The following is a 27,135-nucleotide window of genomic DNA, read 5'->3' as shown; positions in this document are numbered from 1 at the left end:
GTCTTCTTGTCCACTCTTTTGTGCACCCATTCGTTTTCCAACAATATCATTTACCTAACCACCCTCTTCCTCTTAATTCTTCTGTCAACACATTTATCCATCCATCAGTCCTTTCATCCACTCTTTGAGTAGTCAAACTTGAAAATGTGATTATTTCTGTAAAATCTGAGCTTTGGTCATGACCCTCTACTTTCTTAGCAAGATTCTGTGTGAGACAGCTTATAATGCTCAGGGGGTAGGACTGGGCAACACAGCTATGTTATTTCAGGCTTTTTGATCACAGGAAAAAAATGAATTGCCAATGTCACACCCTATTCTATGGCCTTCTCAATCCCAGGTTTATGTATTTCATTTCAAACTTCAACTGTAATGTTCTTCCAAGTTCATGGCATTTTGGTTACTGCACAGTCCTTTTATAAATATAGAATTTCAGAAAGAGTAGGTGACTGTCATTTGGTTATGCACTGTGTTCTTTCCTACTGTGCTCTTGTCAATTTTTGGATAACAAGATACATCCTGTTTAGTAAGTAATTGTGATCACCACATCAGAAATCTATCTCGTATTTTCAACTCCTGTTAGTATTCTGATTAATCAAGTTCTTTTCAGACATGAAGAACATTGATGCAGCATTCCTAAATGCTTTTCCTTTTTCCCACAGTAAAACTGAATTCTTCACTGTAAATTGATCTTTGAATAATATCCTGAATATCTATTTTATATATCCGTATCTGTTTAAAATCTACTTCTTTTGTTTGGTGTCTTTTTTTATTCCGTCCTATTCACATTGCTTATGTTGCATATTACTACCTTGTCTACTTATGTGGCACAAAAATTTCCCCTCATGTATCTTTATCTATGTATCTGTATCTCTCTCTCTCTCTCTCTCTCTCTCTCTCTCTCTCTCTCTCTCTCTCTATATATATATATATATATATATATATATATTAAGAGAGAGATTGTTTTCAAGAAATTTGTGAAGAGTGTTCGTTTAGTTGAAAATTAAATATGCACCAAAGATCTTCATTTAAGAAATACTGTGTAAGTACTGTGTCTCTTTTAGTGGAAGACAAAGAATAGAGCTCTGAGACAGAGTCATTTGTTATGTTTTCCCCAAATCGATCTTTTAGTGAAACTCTGTGGTCCTTCCAGCCCACCCACTCACCAGTACATCCATGTGTTCATTCATATATTGGTTCATAGTGTTTAATGTGCATTGGAACCTGAATGGAAAAGCAGCCGAGACTCTCACTCAACCGGCCATCCCTCCGTCCATTACTTTTTGCGCATACATTCCCCAATAAAACCACGTATCTAACCATTTTCCTTCTCAGTTCTGTTTTCAGTCAGTTTATCCATCCAACTGTCCATCCACCCATCCACTCCTTGATCCATTCACCTAAATTTCTTTTTAGTAATAGGTTCACAGTTACTATTCACCTACACTCTTGCACATACAAGCATTCACTCGATGACCCAATGCATGTAGACCAGCCTCCTTCTGCTTTTGGCTTACTGTTGCTGTGTAACAAGAAATGAAAACCAAGTACCCTTGAAATACCTGACAGCTTTTTGTCAATTACACATCACTAAAGCTGAAAAAAAGGTAAAAACTTCTAGATACATCTACTGGCATTACTTACTGAGTGAGTGAATAAATACCAAATATGTGATTATGTGCCTAATACAAGTGCTCAGTGTAAGAGTTTAAGCCGCTTTTCCCAAGATGATTTAACTCAAGAAGTGACATTCTTAGATTTTACTACAAAGCAATGTTGCATGTTAAATTCTGACCCAGAATATGCTGTTAGACGTATTTTTCTTGGAAAGCAGTTCCAGGTTTGGCAGAACCTATCAGTATAATTCCAAAATTCAGTCTCCACAGGAACCCACCCTATATGCAGTTTATTTAAATGTTTTAGTCCCTAGAAGATACCATGCCTTTGTCTCTTGTCTTTGTCACATTTTAATCATGACCAAAACCCTATAGATAGCATTGTTAAAACTGTTATTAAAACATTTTTACAAATAAGGACACCATTTGAGGGAGGTTAAGTAAATCCTTCAGTATCTTACAGTTTGTCCTATTTCTTATCAGGCTCTCATTTTGGTTCCTATAATCTGAACTACTGCTCTATAAATCTTTGGTTCCCTTAGAGAAGCATATTGACTACCAAGCCTGGAAGATTTAATGTATTAACCAGGCTGTTATCAACATACGTAAGCAAAGATGTGTCCAATCGAGAGGACTCCATTGTCTTTTTTTCTTTTGTCATATGATTGCTTACTTAAAAAGTCTCTATCTCAGTACTTAAAGGAAAAGAGAAAATCTGAGAATACAGAATTTAACCATTCTCAGAACATTTTTAAGACCGTTTTTGTAGAAGGGGCATTCTTAAGCTATTTTTTCCTGTGGCATCATTATGGAGTTAATCCATCTAATGCTCCGTTCTCTAAATCTTATCAACAAGGATGCTTTGGCTTCACTTTTGTGTGTGGGTCTTTATATAAAGGGAAATTTTGTTCGTCATGATAGCTTGAATACTTGAAATGCTGTTTATCATCGATACATTGCCTTTTTAAAAAAAAATTGGACTTGGAAACTTTCTTTATTGGAGTCTGGCTAAGAGAGATGGGTTTGCTATAAGGCTGACACGTCATGTTTCCAAATCTATAAAGCTGTGGTCCAGACTGAAGATAGTAGCAAACTTGCCAAGGTCATGAATGTTAGCTTGGGAAGTCTCTTGGTAAACAGCCTGCCAGCCTCTTCTTGTCAATATTTTCTGTTTGCATTCCTATTAGTTGAGCATACTGCCTTTCTATTTCTATGTCAATTCTATTTCAGACTTTTATAGGATAAACTAGTTCACAAAATGTGCCTGTGCTGTATGATCTCATACAAATGGCTTCTATATTTGTGTGTGTGTGTGTGTGTGTATTATATATATATATATATATAATCTTTTATATATATATAGTAAATCTTGACTGCCATTTAGGGACAAAACAGAGAGCCTTCTCCATTCTGCCTCCTTCTCATCTACTGAACGGGGAGGCTCCCAGACTAACTAGTTATATTTTCCTGGGAGTCTCTGTTGAATTAAGCTAAAACGTGTATGCTCTGAAATCTGATTTACTGAGTTACACCTGGTTCTGTTATTTGTGAATTGTACGAGCTTGAGAAAGTCAATATATTTACTGAACCCGTGCCCCTCATCCTTGTAAACTCACCGACAAGGTGCAGGATGTTAAGATAGGCTCTGTGCAAACAAAACAGTTAGACTTTAATGAGCATTTACTGTGTACTCTGTGCAATGCCTGCTGTTGGGGAGATAGTTGAATAACTTACCTAGAGTGTAGCTAGAGGCCTGGGAAACTCACTGTTTAAAAGGGTAGCACGAGTAATGCATTCCTAATTCTGACTATGTTCAGGTTCCCACCGCCAAACACAGCAATTCACTCAGACTTGCTTCCAATTTTCTGTTTCTTTGGGCTCCAGCCCCCTTGGCCAGGTCAAGCTATTGAACGCTCACACCACCAGCTGACACAGGAGGCAGAGAACACACATCGGAGGCTATCAGAGTGCTAGATGTTTGCCTGCTGTAAACCATTGGAATTTTTTTATTTTTTTTTTTGAAGCAGAATTCACTTCCAGTGCAGGACGCTCTTCTGTTCTTTTAATCAGGGATTACATCTTCTTTAGCCTTTTGCCCCATAAGACAAATTTGAGGGGAACTTGGTTTATAAGATAATTACTTTGAAGGCTGTTGTTATTTCACTGAATTACTTCCTCAGAGTGTGTAATCACAAGAGTAAATGGTATATTCCCAACTTGATTTACTAATATGCTGGGGTGTTTTTAGTCTATTTCCTAGCTTTAGTTTTCTGATCTAGTTTGTTTCTGCACCTTGTTAAGAATGGAGTGACTGGATGAAAGAGTTATTTAGACTTGCTGAAGCGGTACGCCATTTCAGCTTACAAGTTGTGGAGTCCATCGTGACATCCTCACTCCACCTACTCCATCTCCCACTGTGGCTGAGCATCAAGAACAAGAGGTTGTCTAGTTCTGCCTGAATACAACGATGAAAGCAGACTCTTTCCTGAATGGTCCATTTCGAGTTTGCTGAGCATCTTTGGTGAGGTGTTCTGCAGTACACAAGAAGGCTAAAACTACAAGTTAAAATAAGTAGATTTCAAATCAAACTCCTGGTCTTTGTTTGCGGAGAGCAATTCAGAAACATGAAAACTACTCTTTTCTTACACCCTCTTTCTCTTTCGCTTTACTTGCCCTTTCACGCTCCTAAAAGCCTGAATGTGCTTGATCAAGAGTGAAGTCCTGCATTCTGATCGTTTAGGTCAAAACCTCATATTGTGTCAAGTCTCTTGTCCCATATTTGATATTAACTGGTTATGACTTAACAATTAGATTTTCCATCCATTCGCTGATTGATAGCCACTACATAATATCTCCCTGAAAGGCAGATACTAGATACTGAGAATATAGTGTAAGATTTAATTTTTTTTAGGTGTGCTAAGCTTGCTATTCTCTCCGAGGAAAGGCGATTCGTGAAAACAGGAATCAGTAAGTAATAGAGATTCATGTTGTAGTGATCTCTGTTAACCCCTTTGGGTTCCAAGAGGTGCTGGTTCTCTCCCAGTAACTTTGATGATTCTCTAGAGGAAGACAGAGAGAAACTCTCCTAGGATTTTGGATAGAATGGAACTTCAGAGTTAAGTTCGGATGTCAGAGCTACCTGACTTTAGTTCACTTAATCCCGTTCCTCATCACTTACTCTTCAGGAGAAGGTGGACAGCATGGTAGTGAATTCGTTCTTTGGTGTTATAATAGGCACTCAGAGGAAAATTTATCTTGTCTAAGCTCTGCTGCCCTAGGAGTATTTTAGTGTCCTCGGGGATCCTGTAGGAGAAGGTGGAAAAGCAGTTTGTACCTTTTTTTTTTTGACAAATATGTGGGTGACACTGACGGTTGGGTTCAGGTGGGCTTATATTCTGCGAACAGTGAAGTGTGAATATCAGACACTTGTCATCAGCCATCCATCTATTATTCATCCATTACCCATCCATCTGTCCGTTCATTCACCCATCTTCCACCGATGTTTCCTTTACTATGTCTCAGTTGTTATACCTGGAGCTAAATTTGGATGCATATCTGAGGGAACTCAAGGGCTCGGCACATAGAGTGAATACGATTTTAGCTCACTGGGCCTGACATTTCTAGGTTCCTTTGCTCTCTTCTTTAAATCACTCTTTCGAAAAGAAAATGAGAAAATGTTGTTTCCTTCCCTTCCTTCCCATTCACCTTACTCCACACATATTGTTTTCAGCTCCAATAACATGACAGACACCTCACTAGGTGGTGGGAATATGAAGGAAAGTAAAGAGGCAGATGCTTTATCTCCATAACTTTTAGAGTTTAAACTTGTATTTTAATCAGAGGGTAACATGCCAATATATGAAAGATAGTGAGAGTGTAATTCTGTTCATACTCACAATTCAGCTCAGTTATGTAGTGGTCCTGTTTTGATCCTTGAAATCTATGACTTAATGTGAACTCTGCATGCCCGACTTCTCCAACCAGCCTGTTGTGAGTGACCAGAGGGATTCATCTGGTTTTTGATGAGACAGACCATTGATGCTGGGCTGAGCTTGGGAACCAAGCACAGAAATGCAATACTGTGTTTCAAGATTACCATTAGCCCAGGGCTCTGGATTTTACTGAGATTGGCTAAAAAAGGAATTTCCAAAAGAGAGAGGAAGCACACAGTGTTTACTAAGAGTTTCCCCACCCACCTTGTTTTTTCTCACGATGGCGTCTTAGGAACTTGTTTTCACTAACCTTACAACTACGCTTTATTACAAGCGCCTTCAGATGGTTGTGTGTGGTTGAGGATGGTATGTGATAATAACGGTTTTAGTTATTGCACACTTAATATGTCAACTTCCACTTCTCTCTATTTTTCAAATAGATCATTTCAGATTTTAAAATCAATTCTGCCAAATAGATGTTTTATCTCCATATTAGAGACAAAGTAACTGAAGCTGAAATGAATGGATTAATTTCATCAGTTCGTATGGTTAGAGACCTAAGTCTTAGCTTTGTGTTTTTCAAAAACCTATGCTATTCCCTTCTCCCTCAGTTATTTCTAAACACAAAGGAACATCAAAACCTAAGAATATGATCTGATTTACTAATCAGAGCTATTGATAAATATCAGGAAAATATGGTACAAATAAATTCTAACATAACAATAATAACACCATTTTGAATGGCTTGATTTTTGATACCAGAAATGTTAAGGGCAAGAGTGACACATACCAATACCTTCTATGTCTCAGGAATGCCTTGTATTTGAATGAAAATGTCCGTGAATCATTTATTATTCAAATTTTTTCTTTTTTAATAAAAATGCTAATGGAAATGTTAAAATGCACATAAATTAAAATGATCATAAATTAGGATTAATATCACATTAATGAATTATAATCCCACATTCATTAAGATAAAGTGGCATTTCAATATTTGCTCTTGTCAGTGACTTTAATACAATAAATGAAAGGGATACATTTTGCGATTCAATAAATATTTGATGTAATCTTATGCTTTAACTTTTTAAAATAGTCAAAAGAAAAATAGATGTAGATATATTTGGATGCTTTGTTGCTATTTTGTGTCTTTTTTATAATCTTTTCTTTTCGTTTATTGAGGCGCTAAATACAATTTAACTTGGCAAAGAAAGCAACAGAGCCTGTTCTGAATAAAAGTGATCCCAAGAGAACTCAATGAGTCTTTGCAGTTTCTAGGAGTTTCTTTCCATGAGACATCTTTTTTCTCCCAGTATTTTTTTTAAAGGAAAAATTATTTGAAATCTCATGGTGCAAGAACTGTAACTGTATTGGCATTTAAACACCTGAGTTAAACTGAAAATATGTGCATTTAAGCAGTATTTTGCAACTGTAATGAGTTTTTGTTTTAAAAATGCAAACTAAAATATATATATATTCTTATTTTATTTTAGTCTTTTAACAGGAGTCAACATAGTATAAAGGAAAAGCACCAACCCGCCTGTCTCCCTCTTGCAAGAAAACTAAAAATTTGAAAGCCAGGGATTCTGTTTTCCCCAGTTCCTACCAAAATGTTTTGGGCAGAGTAGGTGTTCAGTAAATATTTGTTGCCATGATCTGAGATGGATTTGGGTTCCTGCTGCAAAGTTTTCATTTTTCAAAGAAGTCCCATTTCTGGAAAATGTGCTCCCATCTTCTGGCCTCAGTTGTCTTCTTTATAAAATGGGCATAATGTTCCTGGACCAAAAGAATTGGACAGATCAAATTTTTTAAAAAAACCTCACACACACATAAGATCTGACTATGTCAGATTATTATAATTATTTCTGTTTTTATAAATATAGAAGGCAGATCTGAGTTGAATTTTGGTGACTACACTTGATTCTATCAAATGTAAACCTTATGATGTGCCTTCTCAAACTTTCCTTTTCTCATGGTTCATATGAAATATTCTAACTCACTGAGTTTTAGAAGAGATCAAGGGAATTATCATATGAGAACTGATTCTTGTAGTTCTTGGCACAAAGGTAGTAATCCATAAAAGGTAGCTGACAATAATAACTTCTTACAGGAAATCCCTGTTAATAAATATATTAACAAATTGAAAAGAACACATACAGTTTTGTATTTTCTCCTTGATCTTTTTATTATTCTAAGTGCATATCAGTTTATACTGAACAGTAAATGTATTAATAAATTGAAAAGAATGCATGTATTTTTGTATTTTCTCCTTGATCTTTTTTTAATCATTTCAAATGCATGTCAGTTTATACTGAACAGGTCAGCATTTTTTTTTAAGTGTTCTAACTTATTTGTCTGAATTTCATTATATTTTACTTGATATGTAGACAGTTGCGTAAACTCTTTGTACAGCTACTGTTAGGCAGAACTTGATGAAGTGACAATTAGTGTGGAAAGAAACAATCTTACATTCAAGTATGCAGTAGTTAAAACATACTTTGCAAATCACTCCATCACTAACCAATGTCACTTTTCATTTTAGCTACACACGGACCTGGATCCTGGGAGCAAAAAAATCAAATACATCCTATCAGGCGATGGAGCTGGGACCATCTTTCAAATAAATGACATAACAGGAGATATCCATGCTATAAAAAGACTTGACCGAGAGGAAAAGGCTGAGTACACCCTCACAGCTCAGGCAGTGGACTGGGAGACAAATAAGCCTCTCGAGCCTCCTTCTGAATTTATTATTAAAGTTCAAGACATCAATGACAACGCACCAGAGTTTCTCAATGGCCCCTACCATGCGACGGTGCCAGAGATGTCCATTTTGGGTAAGTATGCTTCCAATTTCATAGTACGATTAAGAGTCATCTTTAAAATAGTTCCTGGCATCAAGGGCAGCGTGTGGCTGAATAAAAGGCATTTATTACCGTCTTATCTCTCATTTGCATTTCCAAATCCCCGTTTTTGGCCTCAGCTCCACAGCTCAATAGCTTTAGTCGCTTAGTAATAGGAACCGCCAAAGCAGTTTTTATTAAACGCTCTCTCCTTACACGACAGTACTTCAATAGGCTGCATTTGTATTCCTCTCATAGACGTGTGGTTCGAGTATTGTTACTGAGGCGGATTTATCAAGATTTGTTCCAACATGCCAGGCTAATCCTATTGATGCTTGCTTGATGTTTAATTATGTGTTTGTGTGTATTCACATGCAGATGCTGCACACAGGGAAGTAGGAAGCGGTCTAGGTCTGCAGTCGGCCAGATAGTGGGCTGAGCTGGTGGGGCGAGTGGAGAGTGGATCAGGAAACTGCAGTTACCTGAGGCTTCTGTGCTGTGACCATCTTCCTTTAACGGAGCTTGTTAAAGAAACGTTGCTATCGCCAGTGGCTCACTCCCACTTTTTCTGAGCCATTATACTTTACAGAACAGTATATATTTCAAAACATGATTTTTTTTTACCTTTTTTCCTCCCTTTTTTTGAATTTGCTTATCTATCCCCAGACTCTGGCTTTGATACAGGAAATCCCTGATCCCAGACTTTATACCATAATAAGACGGATTTTAGGGCTCCTTCTTGTCTGGCAAAAATAGTAGGTAGGATCCAACAAGCCAAAGTATAGAAGTCACTCTTTTGTATGTAGTGTATTGTACTCTGGTTTGTTTCAAATTGCACTTAAGACAGCCTACAAGGGTACATGCTACGCAGCAAATTCACATAAGTTACAAGCAGGTGAACATGATGTGATACATTTAAAAAAAAAACACACACACAAGTAGGGATATAAATTGAAGGCCAGAATTAGATAAATAATTTGGCTTCATTTGCTCTCTTCTTTTTCAGCCTGCAGTATAGCTTTGGTTGCAAAACAATACATCATTGCAACGGCAAATCAGAATTGATTTCAAGTCTTCACATCTTACTCATGTTATTTCTCCTGCCAGGACTCCACTTTGTCTATCTCTTCTGCAAGGAATCCTACTCTTATTTATTTTTTCCTTCCTGTCAAAATCAAATCACTCCTCTGTGGCTGGCTGAAGTGACGCTTTCTCTAGGGAACCTTTTATGGCTTTCCAGCAGGAAGTTATCTCTCTACCGTCACTGTCACCGTCACTGTCACCGTAGAAAGAAACCCACAAACAAGCAAAAACACCTTCATGTTCATGCTTCTTTTAAATTCTGACATGTAAACAGGAACTGCGAAATACTATGTATTTTTTTTTCTTTCTTTTTATTTTCTTCTTATTTGATCAACTTATTTAGGACAGAAAACTTGCCTAATCCATCTTTTCATTCAGATCAGTGTACGATGACTTTAAAGGACTAGTACCACTTACAATAAATATAGAACGCTTAATCTTAATTGCTAACAAACGATGAACAGGGAAGCTGCTATTTCTGTCTCATTTTTATGATTTCTGCATCTTAATGGCCAAGTCCATATCTGTTTATTGTCAATGTGTCAGAGGCTTCCATTCCTGTACGTATGAGTCATGTGCCTGATAAATATGTTGAGAAGGAAAACCCCCCAAACTTCTGCAAACATCTAAGTCAACTGCAGCTAAGAAAAGGATTTTTAAAGATATTATTAGGTACATAATGCACTGTGTATGTGCACTTGTAAATACATATGCATGTTTTCCTCTACCTAAAGTGTTTTTCTTGATAAGAACACTCTTATCTTTAGCAGCTGAAATAAATCATCTATCCTAACATACACAGTTTTTCTTTTTCTTAATGCTCAGCTTGTGACATCTCTTCCAAAAACCACACGGACTATGCTGCATTTCAAAGTGTGGGTTTTGAAGTTAGATATATGAAATTTTGAATCCTGGTTTTATCCCTTATTGTCTGGTTGACTTTGAAGTTCAGGGAGGTTAAACTATTGCATATTTTCCTTAGCGACAAGGCAAAGATAACAATTTCCATTTTGCTTTCATTGTTTGAGAATTGAGTGATAAAATACAAGGAAATGGGATGCCATAAAGTAAATAAGTGTTCAATAATTGGTTGTTGTGGCGATTTTTAAAATTATTTTTATTAATCTATTTCCCACTTTGCATTTGGACGTTTCCTTTATATCGATTTTAGGCCCTGGGTGTCTGGTTTCTGTTTGACTCCAGCCTCTCTGGTTAAAGGAAGCAGAGGCAGCTGCACTATTTTATTGTCAAGTGTGAATTATTCCCTTTATTTCTCATGAAGGTGAATACCAGGATGAAGGTCAGCTGCTATCTCCTTTCTCTCCCCATTACCACTGTTCTCTCCCAGCCTGTCTCTTCCCTCCCCGTCTTCCTTCTTTCATTTTTCTTCCTTTGCTACTGCAGAAATGCCAGCATCTGCACCTGTGCACCCTAAAGAATGCCGGCAAGGGCTGGGGAATTTCACTGTACAGAAAGTGAAAAGTAAGATTCTAATTGAGAAATTTACCAATATTACATTGAAATGAATGTGATGTTCAAGAACTGTCTGCCAGTTGACAAGCCGTCAAGACAAAACACACATATATATTTGCCCAAATGGCAGCCAAATTATTTTAGAAATACCTTATTTGGAAGCTGGAGACTGAGCTCTTTTATATTTTACTGTGAATTTCAAAACTTGATGAGAATTCACTTTTATAGCAATGCCGCGTAAAGAGAGACGTGCGAGCTTGCCTGATTTTTACTGTGAATCCCAAACCAGCGTTGTTGAAGTTGGTTTTTCAATGAAAATTTGCCTACATTTATCAAGTTCCAGACACTTTAGATTTTTTTTTTATGCTTTTGGATATTGGAATAAGGGACATTTAACCCTGATTGGATGTGCACACCTGGGTTCAGGTATAATGAACTTTGTATTTGGCTTGGAAATAGAGTCTCAGATTATTTGGCTGCAAATTTGTTTTCTAGTTGTGTTAGTGATATAACCCATCTAAACCTGTCTTTCCCTGTTTCTGTGGTGTGTGCAGTAATCGCTACTTTAAAAATGTATTTCAGAAAATGCAATGATTTTATTTAAAGTGCTGGTCTAGTAGCATAGAGTTTGTACCTAATAGATATTAGTTCTTTACAACTATCCGTTTTTGAGCTACTTCTACTAGATATGTTTCCAAAAATTGCCTACAAGATATGAATGCCTTGGCCAATAAAAAATTTTTTGACAAGCCTTAACTTTATGTTTCACAAATGTACATATTGGAATGAACCCTATTTTATTTAAAAGGGCTTATTAATGAAGACGGAGATAAAGGGATGAGAAAGCCAAGTAGGGCTTAAGCTGGTAGGCATGATTGCAGTGTTGAGTAGACGTATGAAACGTGACACTGAAGGTTTTCTTAGTCTTCTTTGAGATTGAGGCTCCTTTAATGATGATTAATATGTATTAAAAAGTTGCTATATGCCTAAAGCTGTGTTAAATGCTTGCAATATCCACAACAATCCTACAACCTTAGTAGTGATAATAACTTCTCTACTTCTCATTATATAATTAGTCAGAAAAATGGGGGAAATAATACCTAATCCAAATCTAGATAATCAAGTGGAGGAGCTGGATTTAAATCCAGACATCTGGCTCTACCTACCATGGGTTTAGCCAATATGCTGCACTAATCTTTGATAATATCTCTATTTTGTTTACGTACGCGCTATGATTCTGCTGCCTGTTTATCGTAGTTACTGTCTTTCCAAGGTGGAAGAGCTCTTGAGGTCAGCATACTTTGCAAATTAAATTGAGGAACTGAGACAGAAGTTGGACAGGGGAACTTTGGGTGAAGTATTATGTATTTTTTAAAGATAGGAATATTAGTGGGGAGGGTATAGCTCAAGTGGTAGAGTGCATGTTTAGCATGCACAGGGTCCTGGGTTCAATCCCCTGTACCTCCTCTAAAAGTAAATAAGTAAACTTAATTACCTCCTTCCTCCAAAATATATATGTATAAATAGGAATATAAGCACTTAAAAATGTGAGAACAATACATCAGTTAAAAATTCAAATCACAGTGGAATTAACTGAGAGCTACGTGGTAAATGACTGGGGCTGAAGTGCTGTTAACATATTAAAGGTGAAAACTAAAGAGAGTAACTGGGATTGACTCTGGTTTTCTTGGTGGTGGATGCAAAAAAAAAGAATGCACTCTCCATCAAAAAATATTAATTGACAAATCAGAAGAAGGTCAAGAAATGTTTGGAAAGGCAGATCTCACTGCTTTCCAAAGACTCGTAACAGAAGAGGTTATGGATGTCGGTGCACTATATGCAAGTGAACTTAACTCTCTTTGAAACAGTAACTCAGCCGAAAGGAAAATGTTAAAATTTGAAGATAGTTTCAGTCTTTTTCCTTCTGCGTGTTATTCTCATTCTCTTGTCTTCTCCTACCATTAATAGTATGCCTTTTGTCTGTAAATTTGTTCTTTTCTGGTTAAAAATCTTCAAATCCTCCTTTGGAGGAAGGCCCACATAAAACACATTCTATTTCTTTTGTGCCGTTCATTATTTTTCATTTGGAATAAATTTAATTTTAGAGAAAAGTTGCCATGGTAGTCCAAATGTATTTTTCCTGAACTATAAGAGATGCCCCATAACTAGGAGATACCTCAATCAGATGCCTTTCCCACCTGGATGTCTTTCTGCGCAAGCACAATACTACCATCAAAATTAGGGAATTAACATCGGTATACCGTCGCTATTGAATGCACAGTCAAGTGTCTCCAATTGTCTTAATAATGTCTTTTGTCTAGTAGCGGAAGGGTCAGAGCCAGGATGGCGCGTGCGTTAACCATGAGGTCACCTCCATACCTCCAGTTCTAAAGCAGCACCACAGGGTTCATTCTGACTGCTTTCCTTTCTCCAGCAGTGAAAACCCTGTTTCTTTTTGGTGTTTGGATCACCACTGTAGTAAGTGATCTCCATTGGCTCCCTCTGCCTATCCCCTGACTCCCCGGCATAAATGTTCATCTGCTCTTCCACTCTCCCTCCTCCTTCCTGCCCTGGCCTGGATCCCTACCTTGGCCAGCCATACCTAGTGGACTTTCGAATGAACTGTTCAGGTGGCAGGCAGGCAGGAGGCTATGTAATACTTTTATTTTTATTTTCCTATGTATCTCAGTTGTTTGTATAATACAATAGGCCAATGGCAACAGCTTCCAGTCTGTACTCAGAGTAGATATACTGAAGAAATAAAATCAGATTTAATCAATAAACACTAAATTAAAGAAAACAAAATACTTAACCATACTTCAGAGTCTTTAAAGTATTCATATATTATAATTTGATAAATTCATATTATATGCCCTTTTGGAAATTCAGACATTTATATGATCCCAGAAAGTATATTTAAAAAGCGTCTTGCAGGACTACATTATATAAGAGCTAGATAAACACGTGTCTAATGAGAAGAGATTTTTGAATCCACGTTAGGTCATGTGTTAATTTAGCATGCAGCTAAATAGAGAAATTTGCAGTTTCTAAAGAGTGCACTGAAGATTGTGATGATCAGAAAAAAACATTATGATGACTGTAACTTACACAGATTAGCTTGCTATTCGTGTCACTGCCCAGTGCATGTTTTCATCCTGTATGAAGAAGATCCCCTCAAGTAATAATGAAAGAGATTCATTTTTATATTCTTTTTTTATTATTAAAGAAACAGTTTATGTCACAGAAGCTTAAAAGATCAAAGAATGTTCATACTGACGAACTGTCTTAAACCTAACATACGTCTTTTTCATAATTTAGAGGTTGTGGCTTTCCTGTTCTCTCTCGGCTAGATTTTAAAAGGATTTGGCAGCAGTTCCCTATTTTACAGGAGAGAAGCAAAGGGAGAAAGGGAAAAACACATCTTGATGGATTTGATTATCTTTTTTTGGTCTGACTTGATTCAGAATGATGAACCAAATTGAAATTCTTTAGGAAAACATGGCCGGGGAATCATGAGGATTGAAATAAACACTTTTGAAAGAAATCCAGCTGCTCTACCTGGTATGAACGCCTGTAACAGCTGTGGTTCCAAACGTCTCAGATGGGGTGAGGGTTGTGTAGTTTCTATTCTGTGTTAAGAAGGTAAACCTCCGTTAGGACTCCATAGACAGTTGGTATGACAGCTGAATCTTTTCTTGTATCTTATGATGAGAGTGAAGCAGTGGTTTCTGATACGTGGATTTTGATGGGTCCAAAAGGTCTCCCTAAACCATCTGTGGCTTAGAAATTACTGGAGTATCAAATGGGAAAATTACTGGCCATTAACTGTGAGAAGTACCTAAAATGAATTAGTCTACCAAGAGGCATTATGCTATTTTTACACTGTGGCTGGGAACAAGTTTGGTGTATAATGATGGGAATATAAACAAGGTTCATTTGGATGCCTTCTGTGATGAGGAAACTCCTTCCATCAAACTTTGCTTTAATGCTTACTCTTCTGTACTCTCCACGTTATACGATGATATTTTATTAGTCAATCAATTGATAACACAATAATATAATTAATCAATTGTACTGTCCCTTATGGGATTCTTAATATTTTTAGGACCTTATGTTGGTCAACTCGTATCCCTGATACCTTTAATTTTAAGGTTCTTTAGGCTTAAACATCAACCCCTAAAAATATACTAATGCAGATAGAATAGCTTAGGGAAGTTTATTATAAATCCAGCTTTCAGTCATGTTGAAAATAATTAAAATTCTAGAACTATTCATTCTAGGGCTGGCTTAGGAGCCTCAGACCCACCCCTGTTCTGGGGTTTCATTATCAACATAAACTAGGTGTTTTCAATAGTCTGTGTATATTTGATCTAAAGACTAAGGAATTTGAAGTAAAAAGCAGAAATCTTTGAATTCTCTCTAGAAGATGAATTTCAACCACTAGCCAATAAAAATTCTTCAGAGTGATATAAATAACAGAATGTGATAAAATATCTTATTTGATTTTTTAATTGATACTAATGTCACTTGTTCTATATAACAACAAAAACTGAAATAAAAATATATTTCAATAAGTTACATGAATGCTTGAAATTTGAACCTCTTGGAAACTAATTTAACACTCTGCCCCAGCTCCCTCCCCACCACCCCCCCACCCCAAGTGAACAGAGTCACTCCTGTGGAATGGGATCTGTTGCCCTGATTTAATTTAGAAATCTCTATATCTCTTTCATGGTTATCTCATAATTTGAATTGGAGACTAAAATTGAAGCATTGACTCAGCATTAACAATATCTAAGTGAAGAGGCAACATTGATTGTGTATCTCATCCTGTGCCTTTGCACCAGGTCAGTCCATCAATATAACAATTAAACAGTGGTTTCCAGGCCTATTCATAGCAGTCGCTAAGGCTAAAGTTCTGTTTCTTTCCTTTTTATTTTTTTCCTCCATTGTATCCCTGTGTTTATTAGAATTAAACTCAACTTAATTGAGTAAGAATTTGATTATCAAATTAAACTCAGTTTGAATAGCCTGGTGTTCTCTCTTTAAGTTCTTAGAAATACATCTTCTAGTCACTCACATTTTGACTCTTCCTATTTCTATGGATACACTGGGCAACCTCTCTGAAAATTACACCCACTTACCTGTTGTCAGAGAAATTTCCTATGGTGAACAGTCTTTTATCCAGGTCTACCCTGAACTCTTCTGAAAAAATAAAACATCTACTGCTTTGTATTCAAGTAATCTTCTGGTACTTGAAATACTGAAGAGTATTCTCATATCAGTAAACCTGCACTTATAAGGAAAATCAAAACACTCAAGAAAAACTTTGTATTCCAGATGGAAAGTTGAGAGACAGAGGTGGAATTCCACCCAGACAATACCATGATCCTGTTGTCTTTCTCTCTCTATGTCCTCATATAAGAATTAATATTTGAGGATTCGATACGTTTATTGATTTTAGAGGCAAAAGGGCAAATCATTCTTAAGGTATTCAAGCATGCTTGTGTGCTCTGTAAATTAGCATCAATCCCCACATTGTAAGAAGGTTTTGTTACGTAGCCATTTCAGGAAATCATGAATTAAAAGGGCCTGGAGAGAAAAACACACAGAGTTCAGCCTTTGCCCACATGAATCAACTGCATGTCAGGGCAGCTCCAAAACATGCATTTGTGAAATTCTGAAGTCTTGGCCGAAAATGAATATGGGCCACCTTTGTCAATATGTTTTTGGTACGTGTCATGCCGTCCTTGCCTCTCAGAGCTGGTGGGGATTCCTAGAATCTTTATACAGGTACTAATATTGGTTTTTCACCTTTGATATTGTGCATAGACTTAGTAATTGTACTTCTTGGATTCACTGGACTTTGAAAATTGCCATTGGATTTTTAGACCCAAAGTGCTTTTCTTCTTTGGCTGATTAGCAGTCACAGTTTTATGAGGTATGTGCCCTTTTTTCCCTTTTCTCCTTACCAATAATTTTACATAGAGAAAAATATGATGAAGTCTGTATGGCAGCATAGCTGCTTGCACACAGATCAACGCAGGCATGCCTCAGATCCTGCTAGTTAGGTTCCAGACCACCGCAATAAAACAAGTCACACAAATGTTTCGGTTTCCCAAGTGCGTGTAAAAGTTATGTTTATGCTATACTGTAGTCTCTTAAGTGTGCAAAAGCAGCATGTCTTAAAAATGTACAAACCTTAATTTTAAAGTATTGCTATCAAATGCTAACCACCCGACACTCAATGGTTGCCACAAATCTTCAACTTATGTGAAAAGCAATACAGTGAAGAAGAATAAAAGGAAGTATGCCTGTAGATAAAAAGCGGTAGGGAAGCTATGCAAGCTACTAAAAGAACTGAGGATGATGATAAGACTGCAGATCTATGGAGAAAAGAAATGTGTGTGTGTACATTTGATATATAATTAGATATACTAAAAAAAGAAAAATAATTACATTATGAGGCTGTAGATGAGAACATATGGATTGTCTCAGATACAGCTCTCACATTAAGGGAACAAGGTTTTATTCCTTGTGTCTGTACTAGAAGAGCTTAAAGTCAGTATAACCATATTTGTGCCACTGTTGAAGATGATTATATTCATCTTCTTTTTGTCAGGGTGCATGACACCAAGGAGTCTTCTTTTTATAACCATGTCAGACTTTTTGGATTTCATCACTATCTACCAATTAAGAATCTTTGCAAGCCACAAGGGTGGTTTGAGTTCAGGAAATAACAGTGGGGGCCAGAGAGGGGGAATTCATCAAATAAAGGTCTTTGAAATAGGTGTTGAAATGTCTATACATGTTTCTTCTGAAATCTAAAGCAATGCTGTTCGCTTAAGGTTAGCATAATGAATAATTGCTTTGTGACGACATAGAGATTAATATTTAAATATTTAAGTTTAACTATTCAAAATTAAGATATACATTTAAATAAGTAAAAATCAAATATACGTATTTTAAAACTCTGTCAAACACAGTGTGCATGTACATTCATTTAGTCCTAACAACCTTATGAAGTGAGTTTTATTACTCTTATTTTTAAAAATAGAAAACTGAAGCACACGATCTTAAAATATATTCAAGATCTTATCAAAAAAAATGGAAATAAGAGCTCCCCGTCGGACATGCAGAACCACTAATAGTCCACAGAGTAAGGGAGGAGTTATTAGAGCGTTTAGACCGTGTGGAGTTAGCGAGCTGGTAGGAGAGCTTTCTCTCTGCATCGGGTGATGGGATACAAAGCTGGAAGTGAGGCTGTGCTTCACAGGTTGGCTTACTGAGCCCCTGGTTCTAGAAGCATACTAAGTGTCAGACAGTTCCCATCTCTGCCTACTCCCATTGGTCCACATGTGACAGCTCCAGCAGGGTAGGGAGGCATACAGTGGTTCTTAAAAATGTCCTAAGAAACATAAAAGTGTCTGCTGGATGCTGTGGGTGCCAGTGAAAAGGAGTTACTCAAAGAAATGCTGGTCTATTAGAGGGTAGATACAGAAGTGTCTTTCTTCTGGACTATGTAAACAGTGCAATAAGATAATGAATCTTTATGCCCACTCACATTGTTTGCGATTTTCTTACTATATGAGCCTAGAGAACAGACTCAGTCCTGGGTCTTCTTTGTGAAACATCTCGGCTCTTCAGGGCAAGGTGTGGTATGGGTATTAGTGACATGTAGTGCATATCTTCGTAATATAAGAAGTTTTTTTTTTCTTTTTCTGCCATTGACTACTGCCCATACAAAAGCAATGAACTGAAATTTAAATCCTTGGGAAAGTCAAAGCTGGAGTGGAAGATGGGATATCCCTTCTGCCAGGCTTGTAGAAAGATCATGCATCTCCCTGAACTGGGAGCGAGAGACAATGAGAGGAGGGATGTTCTCAGTTCAGTCTGAGAAGACTCTTCATGCTGAGTGCAGTGTCACTCTTCTATCCATTTATATTCACAGATCCGATTAATGGATGTGAGATAACCTACAGTCTTCTGTGCTTTGTTCTTTTTAAAATTACTATTAAAGAAAAACTAGATGATCAAGACGGAAAACAAAGGGCAAAATTCATTCCTGAGCATGTCTTTGTTGTCCTTTTTCTCACCTTGACAGAATCATCTGAATAATGATAATCACCCCAGGATTTTTTTTTTGTATCGCTATTCCTGTGTGATTATTAGGGCTGCTGATACCATTAAGTGACAATGAAATAGTATCAAACACTCCCCACACATGTATGTACATGTAACAAGTTACAATGTCACAATTAAATGAAAGGAGAAGCACCTCGTATCCATCTTAGAAGCTGCTCTTACAGTGTCTTACAGCTCCAAAAAGCATGACCTAAGTGCACCGGGAGGGTCTTTTCCGGGACCGCACAGCAAAGAAAGTGAGACCTTGGGATGTGAATCGGTGTTACCTCCACAGCTTGATTGAGTGCTGACGGTATTGCTCAGTTAGACTTCCATAAGCATAGACAGCGGTTCTTACTTATGTTCAGGCTTTTCTTTTCTTCACTTTGGCCTTTTCTTGGGCCCCATGCATATTTTTAAATTAGGCATTGAAGTGTAATATCCACACAGTAGAATGTGTGTATCCTAAGAGCACACGCTCACGTCCTGAACAGGCTTGCGTAGGCAGCGCCCGGGAGAAAGATGAGAAGAGCCGCAGCACTGCCTCCTGGCTGCCGCTGTCCCCGCAGGGGAGCCAGTGTCCTAACCTCTAAAAGCGCAGCTGAGTTTTGCCTGCTTTGTTCTTATGCAGGTGGACTCACACGCTACTTTGGCTTCTGAGTCTGCTTTCTTTCCCTCCACAGCTAAGCCTGAAACCAGGTCTACCAAGTTTACAAGACTGGGGGATAAATCAGTGAATATATTGGTTTTTATATTTACTTATCCTATTGATTCCTCTCCCCGCTTCCCCCTTTTCCCCTTTTTTTATTCCGGTGCTGGAAGGTGACTTTAATATTAGATATGTTATTTTGGGTAGGCTTTTATTATGTGCCTAGCTCAAGGCAGCCAAGGGAGAACTTCCATGTCAAAGCCAGGGTTAGTTCTGCCGGCGGTTAATCTGCTCCTGTGGGATGTTTAAGACGTATCTCATCTGCCGGAAACAAATCTCACCTAATTCCTAATGGAAACTCACTTATTAAAACTACATGGATTCCAAAGAAAACTACTGTTCTGCCTCTCCCGCTTTTATTTCATTTTTTGGTCCCAACCGCTATTTCTCTATTTTCTCCAGCGTTATCATCAAATACATTTTACAGGCATGTAGTGAGCACCTGCATTTAGAGGCAGTGAGGTCACAGAGATAAAAGCTGTATTTGCAGATAGAACGCCCTAGTGGTTAAGAGTGCATACTCCGGAGTCAGCAGGCCTTGTTGCAAATTCCCACTAGTTTCCAAACCCCTTTGGCCCTTTGAGATTTATCTCCAGGATTATTGTCCAGTGTCAAATATGCCGTTAGCCTGCATGGAACTGTCCTGTCAGAGAAAATTATTATAATTGTATTTATTTACATTGTCTTTAAAAAAAAATTATCCTGCCACCTGTAACACTTGTCATAAATAGAAGATAAATGTCAGAGAAATATTAGATAAATATAGTGAAATATATACATAATATTAGATAAATATACTGTGAAATATGTGCAAATATATAAAAGCCATTAACTTTTGTATAGACACTGTTGTCTGCCGAAGTCTCTTATCCCCAGCATGCTTATTCTTTGCTATATAAAGGGATTTTGGCAAATATTAGAAATGTGTTGAACGCATACTAGCATAAAACTGAAATAATGTCTTCAGTATAATCATGATGATTAAAAGGAGAATGAAATGGATACATCTGCCACTACAGATTTGAAATAAATTGATGTGATTCCCTGTATACCTAGAGTGCCCTGCTGGGGTGCTTCTCATGTTTTGGAAAGCAACATGTTATGCAAAATGTTAAGTTCATGTTTTGGTGAATGCCAAACTAAGACACGCACAGTGAATATTCTCTTTTAACCACACCTGCCTTCAAGGGACACATAGTCTATCAGGACGGATAACCTGCTTTCTTGAGGTTTGTCAGAAATGTGGAAAAACTAGCAGGAACCATGATTACCTAGGGACCCAGGGACATGGCAGGGTATCAGTTACAATTTCATGTTTTCTCATGACTCAGAAGACCTGCCACCATTTCTTAAGATCTTTGGAACTGATGAGAACTAGGCACATGGTATCACCTGCTCCGAAGTCAAATCACATGAGCAGAGCAGAGGCGGTGTTAGCAGGAAGGACTGTGTGGGCTCTGCTTAATAGCTCAAAGACTGATTCCTGCCGAATGGAAAATAGTTCAGCATCCTCTCTCCATTCCTAGGTCTAAGGAATCCAGGGTAGATAAGCAGTTAGCGTTGTATTCAAATGAGCAAGCAGGTGGATGTATTTAAGGGTGTGGGATGTTTTAAATATTGGTTGAGAGCTTTTTACATTATGTCCATCAAGTAAAATGCATTTGATCTAAAAATGTTTCACGATGTCGTGATTAAAGTGAGTGATGGCTGTGCTATCAGCAGTGGTGAGAAAGGCCACTTTGAAGCTCCCCTGCCCCCAGACCCAGGGACAGGGGCCATGTTGGACTTTGAAGGGATATTCTAACACGTTAGACTTTGCATTTGCATAGACAGAAATGACACTCCTGATTAACTCTAAGATTTGCCTGACTTTTTAGATGTATCTGTAGCTCTTTAAGTTCTGCGGAGCTTCCAATACTGTCGACGCCAGTTTGAAGAGGGAGGATGCTTAGAATGTGGGATCCAAGGTTAGGCTTAGGACCGTGTAAAGAATATAAAAATGGGCTTCCTTGTGTCTGATTTAATGCTTTCTTGAAATGCTCAGAGATAAAAGCTCAGGCTTTGAAGCCAGACTGTTTGAATTGTGGATCTTCTCCTATCTACTGGATGACCATGAGAAGGGAATTTACTTCTCTGAATCTGAGTTTCTTCTTTAAAAAGAGATTTGAAAAGGAAAATTATGTGAAAGAAGAAAACACTCTGCCTGACATACAATATTTCAATAAATGTCAGTTTTGTCTAGGCTTTGAGGCGTAGCTCTGCGTTCTGAAGTTTACCCGACTTCCCGTCTCAGTCAGGATGCTGCTTCTGAATTCTCTGAGTGCCAATGGGCATAAAGTTGGGTCTTTCTCTCTGACATTTCTGTTTATGATACATTTTCAGAATTAAGCTAGTCTGTTCGAAACAAATAATGTATTATTTCATCACCTTTACTTCAGGGACATCCTTACCCTTTGTTTCTGTGACCTCACTTTCTCTCTTTTATTACTTTTTAAATTCATCCTCCAAAATTAACATCTTATTTCTGACCTTTCCCTTGAGTTCCAGGCCTACAACTGCCCACGTGACATGTAAATGTGAGACTGAGGCGCCTTCGTTAACAGCCAACACATTCAAAACTGTATACATCTGTTATTTGTTGCTGTGTAATGTTACCATAAACTTCATGGCATCTAACAACACACAACACACATTTATTATATCGTAGTTCCTGTGGGTCAGGAGCTGTTCAGGAAACTGGTAGGCCCTCTTGCTTTAGACTCTCACAAGGCTGCAATCAAAGCTTAAGCCAGGACTGAGGTTTCATCTGGCGGTTTGTAGGCAAGAATCCAGTTTCAGGGTCTTATGGTCGTTGGCAGCATTCAGATCTTTGCTGCCTGGGTCTGGTGGCCACCCTCCATTCCTTGCTACATGGATTTTCCAAGTGGCATGTTAGAACGTGGCAACTTGCTTCTTCACAGCCACCAGGAGAGGGTCTCAGCATGGTAGATATTATAATCTCTGATAACATGATCACATCCATGCCACCACATACACCTGATCACCTTTGCTGTATTTTCATTGGTTAGAAGTAAGTTCCAGGATCTCCTCTCTGATTCTACAGTAGCAAGAATGATGTTTCCAAAATGGCTTGAGCATGGCGATCCCTTACCACACATATTTGAATGTTTTCCCCATTGCTCTGAGAAATAAACGTCGGTGGATTCAATTCATTTTACAATAAATAAGGGTCACCTTCTGCTTTTCAACCACTGAGTCTTCCCTTACCATCCTACTTCCGGAGACCATGATTCACTTGGATCTCGGCCTAGCCTCCATACTGCTTGTCTAGATTTACGACTGTCCTGTTCTAATGCCTTTTTTTTCTAACTGAAGTACAATCAGTTACAACTTGTCGATCTCTGGTGTACAGCACAATGTCTCAGCCATACATACACATACATGTATTCGTTTTCATAAAAGGTTATCATAAAGATATTGAGTGTAGCTCCTGTGCTATACAGAAGAAATTTGTTTTTTATCTATTTTTATATATAGTAGTTAATATTTGCAAATCTCTAACTCCCAAACTTATCTCTTCCCACCCTCTTTCCCCCAGTTAACTGTGACTGTTTGCTATGTCTGTGGGTTTGTTTCTGTTTTGTAGATGAGTTCATTAGTCTCTTCTGTTTTCTTTTTTTAGATTACGTATATAAGTGATATCATATGGTATTTTTCTTTCTCTTTCTGGCTTACTTCACTTAGAATGACATTCTCCGGATCCATCCATGTAGCTCCAAATGGCATTATTTTATATTCTTTTATGGCTGAGTAGTATTCTATTGTATAAATATGCCACAATTTCTTTATCCAATCCTCTGTTGATGGACATTTAGGTTGTTTCCATGTCTTAGCTGTTGTATATAGTGCTGCTATGAACATTGGGGTGCAGGTATCTGTTTGAATTAAGGTTCCCTCTGGATAGATGTCCAGGAGTGGGATTGCTAGATCATATGGTAAGTCTGTTTTTAGTTTTTTGAGGAATCTCCATACTGTTTTTCATAATGTTTGCACCAAACTATATTCGCCTCTAACAGTGCAGGAGGGTTCCCTTTTCTCCACACCCTCCCCAGCACTTACTGTTTGTGGACTTTTTAATGAAGGCCATACTGACTGGTATGAGCTAATACTTCATTGTAGTTTTGAGTTGCATTTGTCTGATAATTAGTGATCCTGACCACTTTTTCATGTGCCTATCGGCCATCTGTATGTCTTCATTGAAGGATTTCTTGTTTAGATCTTCTGCTCACTTTAGGATTGAGTTGGTTGGTTGTTTTTTGTTAAGTTGCATGAGCTGTTTATATATTCTGGAAATTAAACCTTTGTCAGCTGCATCATTTGCAAATACTTTCTCCCATTTTGTAGGTTGTTTTGTTTTGTTTATGGTTTCCTTTGCTGTGCAAAAGCTTGTAAGTTTAATTAGGTCCTATTTGTTTATTTTTGCTTTTCTTTCTATTGTCTGGGTAGACTGCCGAAGGGGAACATTGCTGTGATTTATGTCAGAGAAGGTTTTGCCTGTGGTTTCTTCTAGGACGTTTAGAGTGTCTTGTCTTATATTTAAGTCTTTAAGCCTAATGCACACTTTAATTATGACAGGTTCCTCCTTACTGAACTGAAGTGTTTCTCCATTGCTTTTTTTACAGTTCAAAATTTATAAGATGGGTGACAGTATTCTGCACAATGTATCCATGCCAATACCCCCGTATTTCCTAGCTGTGTACTCTACCTCACACACCTGCTTTTTGTCCCTCAGGTGTGAAGGCGTCAGAGTCTCCATACATGCCATTGGTTTTGGCCAGAAGACTCTTAACTCTTACCCATCCTTCCAGTCTCAGATGATCATCACTTCCTCTAGTCTGTTAAAGACTTCATATCTTTCTGCCTTGTCCTTGATGCAAATTATAATTGATTAATTAATTATTCGTGGACTTTTCTGTGCTTGGTGGTAATAAGCTCCCTGAAGGTGGAGCCTGTGCTTCTAAAGTTCACTGTCATCTTCCAGTGCCTGTCACAGGACCAGACACAGCCGGTATCTCAGAAAATATGTATCAAACAAAGAAAAAGGACAAATAATGCTCAGTGTTCCCTCAGAAGACGTAAATGACAGGGAAACCGACAAAAGACTTCTCTGCAATGAGGTGAGGGTGGTAGAGAGTTGCTTTCTCACGGCTGCGCTCCTGAAGGATGCAGTGGAACAGCCCGGGAGGTTCAGCCACGACCAAGGCGCGGGACGATTTGTGAGAACCACGGCAAGTAGCTGGTGCGGCTGAAGGCGCGCGCGGGGCGGGGCGGGGCGGGGCGGCCAACCTCAGCGGCCGGTGGCAGCGCGAAGCCCGGCGGCGCTGGGAGGTTAGCGCGCTCTGTGTCGCCTCCCCGAGGGGCGCGGCAGCTGATCCCGAAGCGTGACAAAGAGGGAGTTTCTTTTGGATGGTGTTGTGTCTTCACTCTTCCTCCACGAACCAAACTGACGTAGAAATGAGGAACGTGCTATCTGCTTACGGGAGAAAATGCTCATGGCCGCCCTCTTTTTTTTTTTTTTCAGTTTTGCTGCTCAAGTTTCTCCCTTGTATTTAGAGTGGATTGATCCTAAAACAGTAACATCCTTTCCCTTGATGAGTCAATATAAATGCAGTTTACTTATTCATTATTATCTTTTAATTTTTGGTCATCAGAGGCAAGGGAATCTTGGGAAGCCGGGGAATAACAACTCAGCAGCCTCCTTCGCTTTTGAGGAAACTCATTTGTGTAGGATTTAGACAATGGAATATGAGATTCACTGTACCGTCTTTTATTTCTCAGTGGCTTTAGAAACTTACGCAGGACATGTGGGTGAATACGTTAATCTCATTCAGACAGAAGGGATCAGAATCTTCAGACAGTAACTGAGGTAGTCTCTTATAACATAGGATTGAATGTGTAACATGAGGTACTCAGTGTAGACTGACATGGTTCAGCCTGGAACACGAAGAGTCTGCGGAATGAATTGTGGATTGTGGAGGCCACTCATTAAACATGCAAATTTGGATATGTTGTGTCTCTCCCTGGCACATCCAACTTATTTTAGAAATGTTATTCTTTTACCATTATTTAGGGAGCCGTGAGGTACTTAGACAGTTGGTTTGATGTACCTGCAGCAATGACACTTAGTAAGCATTCAATACCTATTGATTAAGAAATAAAAATAATACCACATACAAAATACCTGGGCTGCTGTCTTGCACACAGTAGATGCTGGACAAATCTACACCATTAGCATCATCATTATCAACATCATTATCAGTGCTGCTATCCTGGACCAACACTGTGCTGTGCAATTTCATCTAACTTGATAATCACACAAATCTGTCAGGCGGGGTTTTTGTTTGTTTTGTTTTTTGTCTGTTTGTTTATTGTTTGTATAAAGAAAATGAAATAAAGCAATTGGCTTAGAGTCTTAGGACAAGCGTGCAGTGAGGCTGGGACTGGACTCCTCCCAGGCTTACCCACAAACACTTTAACTAAAACGTGATTCAGTACCTGCAGATGGAGCACCGCATTGTGTGTTTGATATCTATACACTGTAATCAAAATCACAACTGCTTTTAAGGTGTGGCTTTTCTCACTCCCTATTATCCCCAGGCTAAAGCCTTTGTAGTGATGTTGAAATACCTTAAACCAGGGGAAGAAGACGGAAGCCCTTCTCCACCTTAGACATCACTTATTCAAGGTGCTCCTTAACCATGTTCTTCAAGATATCTTCTCTGGGGAGAGAAAATGGAATTCATTTCTCAGTCTTCCGTCGGTCACTGATAAACGTAGAATAAGTATTCAAAGAGAAGTTCAAATTCATCTAACACCTGAATAGATGGTCAGCTCTATGAAGGCAGGACCATTGCTCACACATGGTTGGCACGGTGTTTGCATGAGTGATTTGCACACAGCAAGGGCTGATGCATGTTTTTGTTTGCATGCTAGTTTTTCAACCCTGACCAAAAACAAACAAACAAACAAACAAAAAACTGGCGAGAGTATGATTCTGTTCCTTTTTCTACTTAGTCTGTGAACAGTAAGTTATGTAACTTACTGTTCATAATGGCAGGTTAATGCCATTTCCAAAAAATAGTCCTCTTAATCCTTGAAGGGAACAAAATTCTTTAATATCTTATTTCTCTTGCACAAATTTATTCCCTCTCTCTCTCACACACACACACACCCACTCTCTTTAAATTACCTCTTATTTCTACATGTTGCAGTGTATGTGTGTTCATGTGTGGATTTGTGTGACATATACTGTCTGAGTTGGAGAGAAAACGTTGTTTTCTTTCCAAATCAAGGAGAAAAAT

At 38.1% G+C, this 27,135-nt stretch overlaps 1 protein-coding gene across 1 annotated transcript in view; it reads left to right on the top strand.

The window, feature by feature from the left end:
* CDH8 (cadherin 8) overlaps window positions 1-27,135 on the top strand; it is a 312,089-nt gene that overhangs the window by 100,777 nt on the left and 184,177 nt on the right. Inside the window, exon 3 of the mRNA XM_006211078.4 lies at window positions 8,085-8,379. Coding sequence (XP_006211140.1) covers window positions 8,085-8,379 — 295 coding nt within the window. The remainder of the gene's footprint in view (window positions 1-8,084; window positions 8,380-27,135) is intronic.

Source organism: Vicugna pacos, chromosome 9, assembly GCF_048564905.1.
Source record: "Vicugna pacos chromosome 9, VicPac4, whole genome shotgun sequence".
Taxonomy (NCBI): domain Eukaryota; kingdom Metazoa; phylum Chordata; class Mammalia; order Artiodactyla; family Camelidae; genus Vicugna; species Vicugna pacos.
This window is presented reverse-complemented; position numbering and strand designations above follow the sequence as displayed.